The 19,738-nt window shown below is 38.3% G+C and overlaps 1 protein-coding gene across 3 annotated transcripts in view; it reads right to left on the reverse strand.

Moving 5' to 3' along the window:
- Positions 1–5,353: 5,353 nt before the first annotated feature.
- The window catches only part of zranb3 (zinc finger, RAN-binding domain containing 3), a 78,712-nt gene continuing 64,327 nt past the window's right edge, over positions 5,354–19,738 (reverse strand). For 2 of the 3 annotated variants that reach the window (XM_051693172.1, XM_051693171.1), the window contains 6 exons: positions 19,060–19,161; positions 18,782–18,924; positions 14,696–14,833; positions 11,850–12,192; positions 7,580–7,711; positions 5,354–6,578 (listed from right to left, as the gene is read on the reverse strand). In XM_051693172.1, coding sequence (XP_051549132.1) covers positions 6,480–6,578; positions 7,580–7,711; positions 11,850–12,192; positions 14,696–14,833; positions 18,782–18,924; positions 19,060–19,161 — 957 coding nt within the window. In that variant the 3' untranslated portion in view covers positions 5,354–6,479. The remainder of the gene's footprint in view (positions 6,579–7,579; positions 7,712–11,849; positions 12,193–14,695; positions 14,834–18,781; positions 18,925–19,059; positions 19,162–19,738) is intronic. The other variant, XR_007896641.1, reaches the window with a different exon arrangement.

Raw genomic sequence — 19,738 nt, forward strand, 5'->3', positions numbered from 1 at the left:
GAAACCCACGCGCTGAGTGAACTCTGAATTTACACATCAATGATGAGGGTGGTTACGTGCCTCCATTATAAAAAAACAGATCATCCTTCCATTCTTAATTCTCATAATACACGACATATGTAAAGCCATAACACAGCAGGCCGTCAGTTTGCTTTTCGTAGAGAATAATATCTAGATTTGTAGAGCTAACAATAATTTAAAAAGTGCCTCTTTTTAATGGATGCTAACAACTAAAGGGCCATTCAGACAAGAGGCGTTCTTGCACTTAAAGAAGCTAGACTTAGCACAACAAATAGAACAGATTGAAGGTGTCTCAAACAGTGTTGGATGTAATCTGATTACAAAGTAATTAGTTACTGCAATCTAATTACTTATAAATTCAAAAAGTTGTGTATTAAATTTGTACATTTTTGTAATCAGATTAAAGTTACCCAAGTACATGGGTTACAAATATTTAAAAAATAATACTATTTATATATAATACATTTAAAATGTGAATTTGTATGTTCATATACTGTATACTGTGTCTGTTTGTGTTTCCGTGACAGCTGAAGGGTGTGACAATGAACAAGGTAAAATAGACATTTTGAATTAGTTGAGCGCAAAAACAAAAACATTTCTGTGAGAAGCGTTCAAAGTAAATTAATTAGTAATATAATTACTTTTTTTATGAAGTAATCAAAAAAGTAAGCTGATAACAATTTTAGAGAATTAGTCATTTGTAGTAGATTACTTTTTTTTTTTTTTTTTTTGGGGGGGGGGGGGATTTTTCCCCTTTTTCTCCCAATTTGGAATGCCCAATTCCCAATGCGCTCTAAGTCCTCGTGGTGGCGTAGTGATTCGCCTCAGTCTGGGTGGCGGAGGACGAATCCCAGTTGCCTCCGCGTCTGATACAATCAACCCGCACATCTTATCACGTGGCTTGTTGAGCGCGTTGCCACGGAGACATAGAGCGTGTGGAGGCTTCACACCATCCACCGCGGCAACCACGCTCAATTCACCATGCGCCCCACCGAGAACAAACCACTTTATAGCGACCACGAGGAGGTTACCCCATGTGACTCTACCCTCCCTAGCAACCGGGCCAATTTGGTTGCTTAGGAGACCTGGCTGGAGTCACTCAGCACACCCTGGGATTCGAACTAGCGAACTCCAGGGGTGGTAACCAGCGTATTTTACTACTGAGCTACCCAGGCCCGCAGATTACTTTTTTGAGTAACTTACCCAACATTGGCCTTGAGTCACGTTTTTAACTTGACTAAAACGTCTCGCTCCTGCACAAGACACTGATCAGCGGCCAAAGACATTAATCTAGTGCATGTTTACATAGAAAAACAATGTTCAATGTGAATGACCCCTAAATGGTTTCATTTACTGTATTTACAGTCAAAATTATTTGTCATTATATTGACAAATAAGGAAATGCTCTAAAAAAAAATGTCTCTTCGTAACGGGACGGTATCTCATTGACAAACAGATCTGTGAGCACTTCAAGTACGATAACTAATCAATTGTAAACAATAATGCAAACTTGATTAGGTGAGCAATTACTAAATCAAACCTTTCTTTTACTTCATTACTAAAACTGCTCATTATAACTAGGCTGATTTCTGTGCAGTTTTGTTTCCTTGTGCTAATGAAAAGCACTATGTTTCTGTACAAGTGCTATGATCAGAGGGTAATGATGCTGAGGGTAGAGGAGTGTTCACTAGATGGATTTTAAGCAGCTAATTTGTCTGCCAGCATCGCAGTGCACACAAAGTAAGAATGGTAACAATACCTCCATCTCCTTGGCAATGTGCATCACTCCAATCTGTTGCAATGGTGACAGAAGCATTGTTCTACCCTTTCCCACCCACTTCCTGGCCTTTGAGTTTACTCAAGAGAGACAAATTAAAGTAACACAAAGTTTTGGTGCAATGCAAATTCTTTTATCTGCAAAGTCTAAAGAATCACATCTTGTGTCAAAACTCAACACCTCTGGTTTAGTTTACATGTGGCGTAGAACAAACTCTATAGGTGCGTCCCTAACCGCACACTTCTGCACCATTCTACGCCATTTTGTAGTGTAAATAGTAGTATGTTTACAGTGAAAATTCAACATAAAGAAGTGTAAACGGATGATGCACTGCAGTTATAAATCCTGAATATTAAGTTGTAAATACAAAAAATATTATGTATTCAGATTTAAACTACATACTTAAGTATAGAAGCCATACATTTAGAATTTGTAACTATATATTCAAATTATGACTGATCATGCAAAAAAAAAAAAAACTGTCTTTTATTTAAGGATAGTGATCATATGAAGCCATTTATTATCACATAGTTGTTTGGCTCCTTTTTAAATCATAATGGTAACAGAAATCACCCAAATGGCCCTGATCAAAAGTTGACATACCTCTTGAATGTTTGGCCTTGTTACAGACACACAAGGTGACACACACAGGTTTAAATGGCAATTAAAGGTTAATTTCCCACACCTGTGGCTTTTTAAATTGCAGTTAGTGTCTGTGTATAAATAGTCAATGAGTTTGTTAGCTCTCACGTGGATGCACTGAGCAGGCTAGATACTGAGCCATGGGGAGCAGAAAAGAACTGTCAAAAGACCTGCGTAACAAGGTAATGGAACTTTATAAAGATGGAAAAGGATATAAAAAAATATCAAAAGCCTTGAATATGCCAGTCAGTACTGTTCAATCACTTATTAAGAAGTGGAAAATTCGGGGATCTCTTGATACCAAGCCAATGTCAGGTAGACCAAGGAAGATTTCAGCCACAACTGCCAGAAGAATTGTTCAGGATACAAAGAAAAACCCACAGGTAACCTCAGGAGAAATACAGGCTGCTCTGGAAAAAGACGGTGTGGTTGTTTCAAGGAGCACAATACGACGATACTTGAACAAAAATGAGCTGCATGGTCGAGTTGCCAGAAAGAAGCCTTTACTGTGCCAATGCCACAAAAAAGCCCGGTTACAATATGCCCGACAACACCTTGACACGCCTCACAGCTTCTGGCACACTGTAATTTGGAGTGACGAGACCAAAATAGAGCTTTATGGTCACAACCATAAGCGCTATGTTTGGAGAGGGGTCAACAAGACCTACAGTGAAAAGAATACCATCCCCACTGTGAAGCATGGTGGTGGCTCACTGATGTTTTGGGGGGGGGGGTGAGCTCTAAAGGCACGGGGAATCTTGTGAAAATTGATGGCAAGATGAACGCAGCATGTTATCAGAAAATACTGGCAGACAATTTGCATTCTTCTGCACGAAAGCTGCGCATGGGACGCTCTTGGACTTTCCAGCACGACAATGACCCTAAGCACAAGGCCGAGTTGACCCTCCAGTGGTTACAGCAGAAAAAGGTGAAGGTTCTGGAGTGGCCATCACAGTCTCCTGACCTTAATATCATCGAGCCACTCTGGGGAGATCTCAAACGTGCGGGACGACCAAAGACTTTGCATGACCTGGAGGCATTTTGCCAAGATGAATGGGCAGCTATACCACCTGCAAGAATTTGGGGCCTCATAGACAACTATTACAAAAGACTGCACACTGTCATTGATGCTAAAGGGGGCAATACACAGTATTAAGAACTAAGGGTATGCAGAATTTTGAACAGGGGTCATTTAATTTTTTCTTTGTTGCCATGTTTTGTTTTATGATTGTGCCATTCTGTTATAACCTACAGTTGAATATGAATCCCATAAGAAATAAAAGAAATGTGTTTTGCCTGCTCACTCATGTTTTCTTTAAAAATGGTACATATATTACCAATTCTCTAAGGGTATGCAAATTTTTGAGCACAACTGTATATTATATTTTTAGGATTTATTATATATTAAAATGTATTAACAAATATTCAGGATTTTATAACTATATATTCTGATTATTATAACTACAGTGGCAAGAAAAGTATGTGAACCCTTTGGAATTACCTGCATTTATGTATAAATGTGTCTTAAAATCTGGTTTGATCTTCATCTTAAAGTTACAATAATGAACAAACACCATCTGTTTTAACTAATAACACATAAATTATTGTATTTTTCTTGTACATATTGAATACGTTATTCAAAAATTCACATGTAGGTTGGAAAAAGTATGTGAAATCCTAGGCTAATGATGTCAACAAAAGCTAATTAGTGTCAGGGAGTTGGCAAACCTGGCATCCAATTAATGAAACGAGATTGGAGGTGTGGGTTAGAGGTACTTTGACTTATAAAAAGCACTCAAACATTTTGAGTTTGCTATTCACAAGAAGCATCTGCTGATGTGGACCATGCCTGGTAAAAAAAAAAAAAGAGATCTCAGAAGACATACGATCAAGAAGTTTTTGCTGCACGCCTGAAGTTTGCCAAAGACCACCTTGACACTCCACAAAGCTACTGGGAAAATGTTTTGTAGACAGATGAAACTAAGGTTGAATTGTTTGGGAAGAACACGCAGCACTACGTATGCCATAAAATGGGCACAGCATACCAACATGAAAACATCATGGTGAAGTACGGTGGAGGGAGCATCATGATTTGGGGCTGCTCGCTTGCCATCATCGAGGGAAAAATGAATTCCCAAGTTTATCAAGATATCCTACAGGATAATGTCAGGGTGGCTGTGCGTCAGCTGAAGCTCAGCAGAAGCTGAGTGATGCAGCAGGACAATGACCCTAAACATCTAAGTAAATCCACTACAGAATGACTTCAAAAAAAGAAAATCCACCTTTTGATGTTGCCCAGTCAGAGCCCAGAACTTAACCCAATAGAGATGCTGTGGAATGACCTCAAGAGAGCCGTTTACACCAGATATCATAAGAATATGACTGAGCTGAAGCAGTTCTGTAAGGAAGAATGGTCCAAAATTTCTTCTGAATGTTGTGCAGGTCTAATCCGCAGCTACCGGAAACGCCTGGTTGAGGTTATTGCGTCCAAAGGAGGATCAACCAGATATTAAATCCAAGGGTTCACTTACTTTTTCCACAGCATTGTGAATGTTTAATGGAATGTGTTCAATAAAGACATGAAAGATTATAATTGCTTATGTGTTGTTAGCTGAAGCACATTGTGTTTGTCTATACTTGTGACTTTAATGAAGATGAGATCAAATTTTATGACCAATTAATGCAGAAAACCAACTAATTCCAAAGGGTTCACATACGTTTCATAGCCACTGTATACATCTGGATTTATAAATAAATGTTAATATATATATATATATGTGTGTGTGTGTGTGTGTGTGTGTATATATATATATACACTGTATATATGTAGTTAAATCCATAATATTGACAGAAATTAAAAATATAAAGGATTTATAAAATTTTTATGAGAGAGCATCACAGAAGTCAATCAATGATTTTATTTCAGTCAAAATTATTATTTCTACATATGACCAAATTGCGATCAAAACACTATCAAGAAGAAAAAAATTGCAATCTTAAATCAAAACAAGTGAAAACCTTTTTTACCCAAAATGATTACTAATTCTTATGCACATACTGTATGTTAGTTGTATATGTATTGTGTATATTGTATGGTAATGTGTATATCATATTGTAACTGTCTTTTGTTGCATGTTGGGCAGGTGCCAAATGTGACCAAAGTAAATTCCTGTTCCTCACAAGTACTGGTGAATAAAAGAGATTCAGATTTAGACTAAAGGTAAACATACAAGTTCCTTATAAATGTACACAGCAGTACAAGAATACCTACCCTGCATCTTGTGTCAACCTGTCTCTCTTTCCCTCTGTCTGTCTGAAGGAGAGATAAGCTTTATTGTGCTGAAGGAGACACCCAGCACTGCACTAGTGAAGGTGATACAGCCAGCAGAACATTCTGTCTTGCCCAGACACCCTTCTTTCTGCACTGACCTAAAAACCCAACAGCCTTTGTGAGTCTACGAGGGACTGTGAAACTTCTTACGGCAACAAATGTTACAGCGATCCAAGTATTTTCAACACTCCTTGCACTGCAATATATTTAATTTGCAGGTTCAGAATTTTGCAAATGCAGTCTTGATTGTGATAGTAGAAAACATACAAGAATTTGGTTCTGGTACTTTTGCATGCTCACTTTGAAGCACTACAGCTCAATGTGTTGGAGCATGTGCACGAGTCAAGGTCATGGTAATTTTAATATATCAGATTTATTTAGTTATTCATAATTTAATTTTCGCAGTGCCTCGTTTTTAATAACACAAATACTTTCAATGCATAAAGAAAATTAACACTCTTGGTTGTGGGAAGCTAATCATTTTAAACTGCAGAATGCAAGATGCCAATATTTAAAACCAGCTGCCTGAACAACTAACACATTTTCACTGAAATAACAATGTTCAAATACTGCAGATGTTTGTAAATGATAATTGTGACATGTAACTTTGAAGGCAGTTCATTTCCAAGACAACAGTTCTTTGCTGCTCAAATACTTTTTTGTGTGTGTGGATATTTATATGAAATGAATAGCTACAGGCAGTGCATCTCATTTTTTCACGAAGAATCGCGTGATGTCAGAGGCTAGTTTGGATGCAGCTCTGTCCCGTTTCATCTGACTTCTGTCTTTAGCTTGCTGTGCTGTCCTCTGCAAAACAAACCGGTAAAAAATAATGCTGTATATTCACATTTAATAAGCCTGTATGTGCTGTAAATTGTACTGACTGTATGGACCAAAAATACTCTATGCATGTGAATGCAAACACTTTTGTTTGCCACAAGCATCATATTCTTAGTATTGCCGCAAGGGCATCTATAGTGTACATTAGCTTGAACGGTGTTCATCTATGGTCAGTTGTCTCTTTCAGGTCAACTACTGTTATGTTGAGAAAATTGGTTAAAGTTAAGGCTCCAGTATACTTTACCATCCATCTTGCGTATGGTCGAGCGCTAAGCCTTTCAAAGTATAATATTTTGATCACAATCCCATATGCACGTGTTTGGCACGAAGTTCGTCATCAGCACAGTATGCACGAATTGTGCTGAATACAAAATATGCATCTTGCACACTGTGCACGAGACATACTGGCATGCGGCAAACTAAAGTATACTTTGGCCTTTGGGTAAACTGTTGACGTTGACTGGTTTAATTGCGCTGACATTTGAAGATAACTCTATTGACCCCTTAAGGATTGAGGTTTGTTACCACAACAGTAATACAAGCACATACGTTAAGTATTCGCTGCACACTCTCAATGCATTAGCAAAAAATATTCATTCTCGTCTGGGCCCTTGCGTAAAGTGTATTTCTTTCCTAAAACTCTATTAACTGCAAGTCTAAATTGTAGACAAACTTGGCAAACTGGTGAAGCCCCCAACTAAGATTCTAGCAATAGTAGTACGTCCTTCACCAAAGGTATGTTAGGATGTGGTTAGGATAATAATCATATGATGGCAAATGCATTATAAAAAAAATTTAATTCTTGTCTGTGCCCTTGGGTAAGGTGTATTTCTGGCCTAAAACTCAATTAACTGCAAGTCTAAATCTTAGACAAACTTGGCGAATTGGTGAAGCCCCCAACTAAAATTCTAGCAATAGTAGTACGTACTTCCCCAAAGGTATGTTAGGATGCGGTAAGGATACCATACCATACGATGGCAGACAGTGCAGAGGGTTTGAAGGTTCTCCAGTGAACACTGTCCTCCTCCTCTGTACACGGGGTTAATGTGGTCCACCTGCCAGAATTGTCCTTCAACAGGATTGTGAATCATTTCATTCAGCTGAAATACACAAAGACAAACAGTTTATTCAACTGCACTCTTTGTAGTACATTTGCGTACATATGTAACCTGCACCATCATTTTGAGTCACATTGACCCAGAATCACATTTTGAGTTTTATGCACTAAAGTAAAAAAGGATTTCTAATGATATACATTTTATGTTTCTATCCCAAACCGTTGCAAAGATATAGTCATTTGAATGCTGACTGTCATAAAATCTAAAGATTCCATTTGCGCATCCTCCGGCACCGGAGCAGTTAAATACTCTGAAATGAGTTGTATCCTCTTAACATCTGTTGTTACGTCTCTGACAGGGGAGGTATTTAAATTTTTAGCAAATTGCTCTTTAAATTTTTTCAAGCAACCAAACTATGGACATTAGATAACATACCTGAGGTAAATGTAGGCCTCTGTTAGATGAAAGTTGTTGATATCCCTTCTTTCCGCGGTTGAAACATTGATTTGCCAATTATATTAGAAGTGATCATTTCAGCCAATTGCACTGAATCTTTCAACATCCCACCTTATGTTTATTCATGTTTTTTTTTCTGCTAATAATTTGTAGTCAAGAGGAGGGCTGATTGGAGGAGAGACGCTATGCAGCGCTCCCGTTTGAATTGACAGTAGCTGAAGCGGTTGGACACATCACATTAAAGAGCGTAAATACACTTATAGAATTTCATGATAACACTGACACTGTTGGAGAGCTGAGACATTCTTTAATCAAAAACAATCAAAAACACACACACAAAAAAATAGTCAATCAAGTTTCTGAACAAATTAAAATGTTTTCCAAAAACGGCCTACTACTCATTTTGATCAAACGTGTCAATTCGATGCGAATACAGGCCATTCAACGAGAAAAACAAAGAAGTGCCAGGACTTGATTTTCAGCAATCGATTGGACTGCAAAAGTTCCATACCATAGTTTGCAGTCAATCGGATCACTGTTCCCCTCCTAAAACAATGCCAGCACGTCAGACGAAAAGGAAAGTCGTTTCAGAAGTGGAGCAAATTATTACACTTTGATTAAAATGATTACAATGACAGTGTTTTTTTTTTTTTGGAAAAGTGTGCACTGATGAATCGCTCAAAACATGTATTAAGAAATTAAATACATTTTAAGCGCTTTACCACCATCGGCTCTTGTTGCGGAACCTTTGCCGTTCCGTATGGATTCGAGCTGGTTGGCAAGGTCACGGTTTCTTTTTCCACTGTCGTGCTGCGAACTCGGAATTAGAATGGACAGACTGAGCAAGTGACCAATCGTGAGTCACCAAGTCACAACAGATGTTCCACCAGCACGGATCTCTGTCCAGAGTATGGTTAGCCAACCATATTGAGATTTCCAGCTTGGGAACAGTTTGTAACTGTACCGAACTGTGGTCAAGTGTACATGCTACTGGAACCATAACTTGCAGTGTTCGGAACTGTTCACGGCTTTTGATTTCATGTTAACTTCAAAAGTACTTTGTAGTGTGTGTAAAACCTTTTTATTCCAGTTTTTTTTTTCGTTTATTGAATAGCTACATGGCCGATCTTTAGACTGCCACTGCTGATGAAGCCCATTAGGAACTCTGGGATATATAGTTCACAATTCCAAACTGTTCTGTAGGATTTCTGACAGACCGCTGCGGTAAAGGACTCCAGTTGTTTCAGAAGGATTAAAGCTTCAATGGAAAATAGTTGGGAATAACGAGTGGACGATCAGCATTTGGAATGTGAAGAGGGCAAAACCCAAGCGCTGGCATTTCAATGTGCTGCTGTTTTTAGGCTTAAATGTCTCCCGGGAAACCACAGCACTAAGAATCAATTCTCTCCTTCCCTCTCAACAGAGTTAGCCAATAATTATCCTAAATCTCTTAGGAGCCCTGGGGGTCCTGCCTTGGATAGCAACCAAGTTTCCTTACTGGCCCTCGGAAGTCGAAAACGTTTCACTGGTCTGCTAATGCCAATACAACCAGGGATGGGAATCGTAAGAAATTTTATGATTCCTCTCAACGATTATGGCTCCTTTACGATTCCATTCACTAATCTTTTAAGGAAGACATTTTTAAGAAATACAAATTTCAACAGAACAGATTTAACAAATCAGAAATAAATTGAAAACAGTTTTTGCAAAAGATGGATTTGGAACCTCATCTTTTGGAGAACTTTTCGTTTAACAGAACAGAAAGTCATAAATTATTTTGTTTAAAAAATGGATCCCTGTTCTCTACTAAGGAGCCTTGGGGGTCTCGCCATGGATGATAACCTCCCAAGTATGCGAGTGGGAGGTTTCCTTACTAGCCCTCGGAAGTCGATAAGTCAGCATGTGTACAAATGTTTCACTGGTTTGCAATACCAATACAACAAAACACACAAACCCTTACTCGTAACACAGCAATCGTGTGTATGACAGCGAGCTTGTTTGTGTGTTGGGGGCACTTAGACCTTAAAGCGCGTTATTGATCACACCGCTTGCGGCCAAACAAAAAAAGCCAAACAAAAATCAAACTGCACCTCACAGCAATGCACTGTGGGAAAAATCAATACCAATCTGACAGACCAGGCGTTCTGTTAATGCTGGATGCTCAGGAGAGGACGCCAAGTGTTTGTGTGTGTGTTTGTTGGTGTTACAATATGAGGGCAGGTTTGTGAGTGTTAAGAGTGTGAACAGTACTGATAACTCTATCGAGAAAGTCAGAGAGCAGAAGCCTAAGGCCGCTAGCTGTTATTACTTCTGCAAGCTAAACAGGCTGTTTTTATTTATCTTTCTCTGTAAGCAATATTATTTCAATAAAACGCAGTGTTTGCAGAGTTACTTTCGAATGTTGGAGATAATTCCGACTAATGTGCTTTTTGGAAACTCAGGGCAAAATTTGTCCCAGTCACACAACTAATGCAGACTGTATGAAGAAAACTTTTTAAAAGAAGGTATTAGAGATAATTAGTTGGAATTACCTTTGGGGTGCCTTTCAGGGCACAAATAAATCTCAATTGTAGATTTAAGTCACTTGGTTAAATTGAGAAATCATTCTTAAAAGAAAATTTGGGTTTGCCAATAGGGGAGAAAAAAAAAAAATGAGATGTTTTTTTGTATTATTGTTTCTCCTAGAAAGCAATGAGATTAAATGGAGAGCAAATGGTGACTTTTATTGAAATCTCCTGCTTCGAAGATCTTTCTCCTGAGAAAATTACCAAGTAATCTCGTGTCTCCTTTAGAGTTTCAGAAGAGACCTCAACAAAGTCTCAAATTGTGCTCAGGTTTGCCAAGATCTCAATATAAACTCAAACATTTCCCATCAAATTCTTCCAAGACCAATTTCATTGGAAATTGACTGGATCGTGAAAAGTATTACATAAAAATGAAGCCAGGCTGTTGGATGGAAGTTGAAAAGTACGAGAGATTTGTGACATCAACCCGAAAAGGAAAGTCGTTTCAGAGGCGGAGCAAGTTATTACATTAAGATGAATGATTACGAAGTCAAACATTTTATTTATTTGGAATTACGAGCACTGAAGAATTGTTCACAATAGAGCTCAACAGTCTGGTTCTGGAAGTTAAAATCCCATTCATTTTTTACATTTCATTATTAACGATAACTTATAAACCTTTAAAGACAAACCTACCGTGAGCTCTGAGGTTGTTCATCAATGGTATATGATCCTTTCAACTTCATGTTTTAATAATCAATTTGAACAGCGTAATTCTTGAAGAACTACACTACCCATGATCCTGTAGAGAAGGATCAACCAATCAGAGAAAAAAAAAAAGCATGCCAAAAGAGCTCTGCAGCAACCGCCTACTTCCATGATGCTCTGTGAATAACGCATTTGAGTCGGTGTCCCTACACTCTCAAATTACTTATATATGTGTATATATCTGAATATGTTGCAATACACTTTAAATATACTGATTCTATTATTATAATCAAGTATTGATTGTATTTTCCCAAAAAAATGTATTCGATTACATCATTCGCAATGCTTCATGGGATTCTAGTTCATTTCTTCATGAAAGATGTTAAATACAGTCTTGTACACTTTTTTTTTTTTTTTGCTTCAAATCAAAGTTTGTAATGTTGTGATTCACCTCAGAGCTGGTTGGTTTGGTTCATAGCTTAGAATTTGGCGAATTTGGTTAAAGCTCACACCTGTTTTAGAGGAAGTTGTGCCAGCCAGGTGTTGTCCAGTATCTCCTTGCGGTGTGTGCACGGGGCGTCTCGGACCTGCAGGTAGAGTTGGTGGGCGTTCAATCCGCAGTGTTGACACACACCTTGCTCAGTCTCCAGCACGCGGGCACGCATGAAGCTCTGATTTGAGCGCAGCTGGAAGTCCTCCATACAGGCAGGGCTGCAGAAGCCTCCTGCCCAGCCTGAGTGCTCCCTGCTAGGCTTCTGGCAGGACAGACACAAGGGGGTACCGGCCGAGTCCAGGGCCTGCAGGTAACCGCACTCAGAGTCTGTCCGGATACATACAGAGGAGCTCTCGGCTTCTCTGTGGATACACAATGAAAAATTACCACAAAGACCTGCATTTCTGAAATCCCCATAAAAACATTGATTGTCTGCAAAGGTGATTATTAAAAAGGCTTTCGACATTTACAAAAAACTACCGTCAATGTTGGAGACGTGGACTTGTGGGTACTAGGGGTTGCACTGACTAGTCGATTACCCTGTAAGTCGAATAGATTTGCCACTAGTAGACACACTGTCTGTGCCGAGTACTCGTGGATCACATGATTTCAGTTGCGGTTGCTCCATGTGGTGATAGCAGAAGGAAAATTCCTTAGTCCACAAACTGTGTCCAGTGTATTTGCACGCAAATACATTTTCAAATACACACTCTCTGAGCACTTTTTTAGGAATACTATGGTTCTAATAATGTGCCCGATGTGGTCTTCTGCTGTTATAGTCCATCTGCCTCAAGGTTCGACATGTTGTGCATTCTGACATGCTATTCTGCTCTCTACAATTGTTCAGAGCAGTTATCTGAGTTACTGTAGCCTTTCTGTCCGCTCGAACCAGTCTGGCCATTCTACGTTGACCTCTCTCATCAACAAGGTGTTTCCGTTTGTAGAACTGCCCCTCACTGGATGTTTTTTGTTTCTGGCACCATTCTGAGTAAACTCTAGAGACTGTTGTGTGTTAATATCCCAGGAGATCAGCAGTTACAGAAATACTCAAACCCGCCCATCTGGCACCAACAATCATGCCACAGTCGAAATCACTGAGATCACATTTTTTCCCCATTCTGATGGTTGATGTGAACATTAACTGAAGCTCCTGACCCATATCTGCGTGATCTTATACATTGCACTGCTGCCACACAATTGGCTGATTAGATAATTGCATTAATAAGTAGGTGTACAGGTGTTCCTAATAAAGTGTTCTGTGAGTGTATTTGAAATTATGCTATATTACGCTAAAGTGCAAATAAAGTGCAATGGACCTCATTTTAAATGAGAAGTCAGTCGAAAATGGAACCACCAACTGTGGTTGGTCGCTTTACATGTCAATAAAGACTGTCTCTTCCTTTCTAAGTAGGCAATTTTTGGCCAGAATAAGCAGCAACGTGGACCAGACTTCATGCTGATAGTCAAAAGTCTGGCTAAATGAGCTTATGGTAACTGTATCTCTTCGCCGACTACGCCACTTCGCAATGCTAAGCCTACTGATTATTATGCATGTGTTATCCATACTAACTTAACAAAACTTTGTGTATACTACATAATCAACCCTTCATTTCTCTCGACATTTCTCTCTAGATCTCAAAAACTGTAACCGTCTCACTTCCTCTTTTCTCCATTCCATCTCTCATTCTGTCTCCTAAAAATATCCAGCCCCAGACAGGGCTCAGTACGGCGCAATTTTTTCCTCCTGCGGTTTCCATGGTGATGCCGCAGCACTTGCATGTGTGTGGATTAAGCCCTTATCCTCTGCACTAAGCATTCTTGAGCACACACTACACACACACACACCAGGTTTACAAGGTTAACCGTTTGCTACACACATAATTACACAAGGAAATGCACTTTCAAAATAAATTGTCACTTGCAGTGCAATATTTTTTTTTTCCAGGAGCAATGCAAATTCATAAATATGTATCTGTCAACAGCAGTCTCCACACCCTGACCGTGGGGGGAAAGTAATTTGATGATCCAAAAGCCAAGTGAAAAATATATACTGTATATACTCATTTCCATATTGGAATTGCATGCAGCTGGGGTAGCAGCCGTTGCAGTTCGGAGTTTGCGAAGAGAAGGAATAGCGAGAAATTGAGAGATTTCATTGCAGAAGATCAGACAGTCTGATGAGAGTGTCTTTTTTTTCACATACAAATAAAGTTCAAGAGGAAACAGCTGTCACATGTGATCAAAAAGCCGCACCGTGGCTGACGGAGTGTATATGCGAGTGTGTCGATGGCTTCATCAGTTGACGGGGGATGGTGATGAACTCCATTCTCTTTCCTGTGAGAGCGGCGGTGTTGAGAAATCATTTGGATTGTGTTGTTTGTCTGTGTTTGTGTGTGTGTGGCCACTTCATCAAACCTGCTATGGAAAAGACTCTCTCCAGCATGACATTTGTCATAAAAGGCTGTTGTTGAGATAATACTCATCGAGTGTGAGAGCTAACGTTGTTTTGTTTGTTTGTTGAGGGTTTTTTTGGTTCTCTAAAGGATTCAACATTTGTGTGTCACCAGTTTTTGTGTTGAGTCTATCAAACGTTGCTGTACGGTTAAGGGGTTTTGGGTGGTTGCTAGGTGGTTATTTACTGCCCCATATCATAGTTTTGAGTTAATATTTTTAAATGATCATTATAGTGTAAAATATCTCCAAATAAGACTGAATGTGGCGCAATGGAGGATTCGCTTTATGAGCCGTTGAGCGCCCCCTGGAGGAAGACCAGTATGTTTCGTATAGAAAACCGTTATTAGCCAGTAAACATTTGCCGCTCAATGGTGTTTATACTGTACATATGTCTGTGTATGTGTGCTTTACCCATCGATCTGGTTATTTGGTTTGGCTGTGGATTTTCGTTTAGGGGCGACATTGTCCTTATTGATGATGCGAATAGCTCCGCCCTCTTTCTGAGCCACGGCAATGGAGGTCTGAGCTACATCCTGTTTAGAGAGATACCTAAGAGTGAGAGAGAGAGAAACAACTTCAATCAACACTCAGTCCAGAACATCTTGGTACCATAAAGGCAGTAGCACAGTTTCATCTATCATACAACACTTCAGAGCAGATGTTTGTCTAACAGAACAATAAACTAAGACTCTGTGTAATGTGTAGGATATCCTCTAATTAAACTAATGAATTTCAAATTGTTGAGCTAAAAATGCAAAAATTAAACTGTCGGCCAAAAGTTTGGAATAATGTACAGTTTTTGCTGCTTCGGACGGAAATTAGTACTTTAATTCTCCAAAGTGGCATTCAACTGATCATAAAGTATAGTCAGGACATTACTGATGTAAAAAAAATAGCACCATCACTATTTGAAAAAAGTCATTTTTGGTCAAATCTAGACAGGCCCCATTTCCAGCAGCCATCACTCCAACACCTTATCCTTGAGTAATCATGCTAAATTGCTAATTTGGTACTAGAAAATCACTTGCCATTATATCAAACACAGTTGAAAGCTATTTGGTTCGTTAAATGAAGCTTAACATTGTCTTTGTGTTTGTTTTTGAGTTGCCACAGTATGCAATAGACGCCTCACATGTCCTCAGCTGACAGCTTCATTGAATTCTACCCGCTCAACACCAGTTTCATGTACAACAGTAAAGAGAAGACTCAGGGGTGCAGGCCTTATGGGAAGAATTGGAAAGAAAAAGCCACTTTTGAAACAGAAAAACAAAAAGAAAAGGTTAGAGTGAGCAAAGAAACACAGACATTGGACAACAGATAATTGGAGAAGAGTGTTATGGATCTTAATCCCATTGAGCTTTTGTGGGATCAGCTAGACTGAAAGGTGCGTGAGAAGTGCCCGATAAGACAGCCACATCTATGGCAAGTGCTACAGGAAGCGTGGGGTGAAATGTCACCTGAGTATCTGCACAAACTGACAGCTGGAATAACAAGGATCTGCAAAGCTGTCATTGTTGCACATGGAGGATTTTGTGATGAGAACTCTTTGAAGTAGTTTAAGAAGTTCTGATTTTTTTTTCTTCAAATTGTAATAGTAATGTTTCACGTTATTAATGTCCTGAATATACATTGCGATCAGTTGAATGTCACTTTGGTGAATAAAAGTACCAAAATCTGTACATAACTCCTGACTTTTGGCCACCATTGTACATTTGGCTAAAACTGATGAAAAGAAAGCAAAACAAAAATTAATTTAAAATAAAAGTAAATTAAATACAATACAATAACAAAGACAAATTAAAAACAAAATATGAATACAACACATTAAAAATATGTAAATATCAAATAAAACAAATGACTAATGATAAAAAAATATAAATGTAAAATATATGATGAAAAGCGAAAAAACATTTAACTTAAAATAAACACATTTTAAAAAATATATTAAAACAAAATAAAATATATAATAGAGTAACAAAGACAAATTAATTTAAAATAAAATATGATGAAAAGAAAGCAAAACTAATTAATTTGTAATGAAATTTTTTTTTTAAAAATGTATCTAATATTAAGAAAAGCAAGCAAAACAAACATTTTAAACAAAATAAAAATAAAGAATACAATAACAAACAAATACATTTTAAATAAAATATGATGAAAAGAAAGCAAAAACATGAAAAATGCAAACATAGACTAAAGAAAGTGAAAGCTGCGTTAGTCATTACAACCAGAGTTATTATTATTTCGAATTTTAATTTAGTTTTTATTTCTACTTCATTTTCAATTTGTCCATTCAATTTAGTTTAATTTGATCTAAAATTATGGGTGAAATACATTTACTGTAATTAAATAAATTAATAGTTTAATGTGTTTAATACATTTATTAAATGGTAATATTAAAACATTTAACTATGCCCATAAAATTAAATACAACAATATAAAATAAAAACAGAAAAAATCAGATACCATTAAAAAAACATGTATATACTACAGTACTACACTTCACACTTTTCAGTCCTCCTGCTATGTCCAGGTGTAGCCTACTTCCCTAAAATCAAGATCAAACTCACCTTGGGCTGACATTTCTTTTCACATTATATTTAGTATGGATAATAGGCGAATAGAGACTTCTCCCCTCACTTGTGTTCTTCATTGTATTTTCTGACTTTTGTGCCATTGAAAAACAAGTGCCAGCTTTACAGGTAACAAACAGAAGTTGCGCTACAAATATGTGACGGACTGAGTTGTACAATCTCCATCATGGCCTATTTTATCCGTCATAATAGTATAAATATCCCTAATATGTAGTAAATTTGATTTTGTCTCGATAGTCAACATTTTCAGTTAGAAATGACTTTGCGTAGTAAGGGCGAGTCTGATAAAACATGTTCTATTTAATAATTTGCAGAGTTGGGGAACGTACTTTTTAAAGTGTACTTACGTTATTGATATTTCTGGATGAGAGCGGCAGAGCACATCTGGCGAATGGCGATCTCTTTCCCGCACACACATATAGCACGGGCGCGCGGACAAGAGAGCTAAACAAAAATACTTTGAAAGAGTGCGCGCTGATGCTCTCAGCCACAACAATCACATGTAAGGACATATACGCGTGAAAACTGATGCGCAGTATCAAATACACAGAATGTATGATAGTACTAACTGAAGAAAGCACATCAATATGAAGGACAAAGCCAAATCCCAGACATTTAGAGGCAATTTTGAAATCCCGCCCGGATGCTTTTTTCAGGTCTGCAAAAGAGGACATGTCTGGGGAAAAGAGGACGTATGGTGCATCCTATGTTACGTAATTTTTTTGTTCGTTTGTTTTTCATTGCATCACAAATGCCATGGACTCGGCCAGACTCGGAAAAAAATCCCAAGTTCGAAAGGCTCAAGTCCGAGTAAATTGGACACGTGACTCGGACTCGAGTCCAAACTCGAGTACCCCAACTCATTTACGATAATTCCAATAGCACGTGAAGGCAGCATTACACTCAAACAGATGAAAACATCAGTCATAGAGACGGTAGATGCACTTTTAAGTGGCAATTCAGAATATGATGCCTTTACAAAGTACTCTATGCAACCAGTTTAAATATTCTGTCCATCATAACAAACTCTAAGTTTCATCTCACTTGTAGTAAAAACATTCAGTCAGTGAACCGGATGATTAATGCACAGCATAGAGGGTTCAAATATCAATATATGAATGAATATAGCAGGTATTCTGTTTTAGTAACAGACTAAATAATTTCCTGAGGTAATTTAATCTTCATAACGAAGCACGTCTGACTGAGCGGATGAAGGGAAGTAGAGACTCGGTCAGACCCGGGGGTCCTAGTGCCTGCCGAATACAACCTCTGTCAGTGCAACATATACAGAGATGTGACTTATCTGTATTATTTTCTCTCAACAACGTGATTTTGACCAGGTGCGACTTGTATTTAGGTGCAACTTTACTTCCGTAAAGTACCGTAGGCCTATATCATAAATAAATATTAAACTGCTGATAATTTTAGCAAGGCACCATAATACCGTAATACCATAATACCGCGGGATTTTTGTACCGTGAACATTTCGTGCCGTTACACCCCTAGTCTAATATGATGAAAAGCAAACAAAAAACTTAAAACAAAATAAAACAAAAAATACAATTACAAACTAATTAATTTACGATAAAATATAAAACCAAAACTACATATAAATATAAAAAACAAAAACTATGTAATTTGTGTGTATATATCTATCTATCTATCTATCTATCTATCTATCTATCTATCTATCTATCTATATATATATATATATATATATGTATGTATATATGTATGTATGTATACATACACACAGTATATGGGGAAAAAAAGGTCCAAAGTATAAATTGTTCATGTGAAGAAAAAAAAAAAAATTGGCACGCTAATTTGACTGACACCCACATTTCAGATTTTGATCTGCCCACATCTCCCAAACCTCGGATGTGTGTGTGTTTGTTCTTGCCTGGAGGTGCTGCTGTGGCGTCTCTGTGAGTGTGTGAGTTCCTCTAGCAGCAGGATGGGGCTGTGAAACACTCTTCCACTCTTCCTCACCATCCTCTGCCTCATCAGTGTGAGAGAGCTCCATTCGCGCACAAAACGCACAAGCTGACACACACACACACAGACACGTTTCAAGAAATCTGATGAAACTGTACTTAAGATACTGTCTCACACACATACACACACAGATGGGATTCATTAAAATCTGAAGAAACTATACTTTAAGATTTTCTCTCTCACCTGTCTCCTGTTGTCAGTGTGATTGAATTCTGGTGGCAGTTCCTCCCAGTTCTGCAGTCTGATATCCAGAGGAACGAAGTTACAGTGGAGCGGGAGACCATCCTAAACACACACACACACACACACACACACACACACACACACACACACCCTGAGTGATGGCATATTCAGCTAACTCATTTCTGTCCCAGTTCTCCAACAGTAAGGTGACCATTATCCAATAGCAGCCATCTTGTTCAGGGCATTTTCATTTTTGGCTGAACTATCCCTTTAAAAACTGCTGTGTTTCTTCAAGCTAGAATAATGACTTGCGACACATCTGAAGGTCATCCCTTGGGTGTCTCTCAAGGTCATGAAACTGGTTCACCCATCAGAAATGTACATTAAAGATCTGTCAATCACAAGCCCGGCCCTTATAGGCACTGGTCCAGTTCTCGTACAGCAGGGTACCAACGTCCCCTAACGCTTGTCCACAGGGAACAAGTCAGGCCTTTAGAAAATATTAAATTTCGAGCCCACAGCAGGCGTCTTTTCCATCTCTTCCTCTGTCTTTCTCCTAAACTCCTCCATTCATCATTGCTCAGCTGAAATAGCCTGAGGAAAAGCTCTTATTAAAAAACTAACCCGGATAATATTTCTCAATCAAAGTCAATTAGAGTCCCCTGTGCTATATCTGCTT

Source organism: Myxocyprinus asiaticus, chromosome 49, assembly GCF_019703515.2.
Source record: "Myxocyprinus asiaticus isolate MX2 ecotype Aquarium Trade chromosome 49, UBuf_Myxa_2, whole genome shotgun sequence".
Taxonomy (NCBI): Eukaryota; Metazoa; Chordata; class Actinopteri; order Cypriniformes; family Catostomidae; genus Myxocyprinus; species Myxocyprinus asiaticus.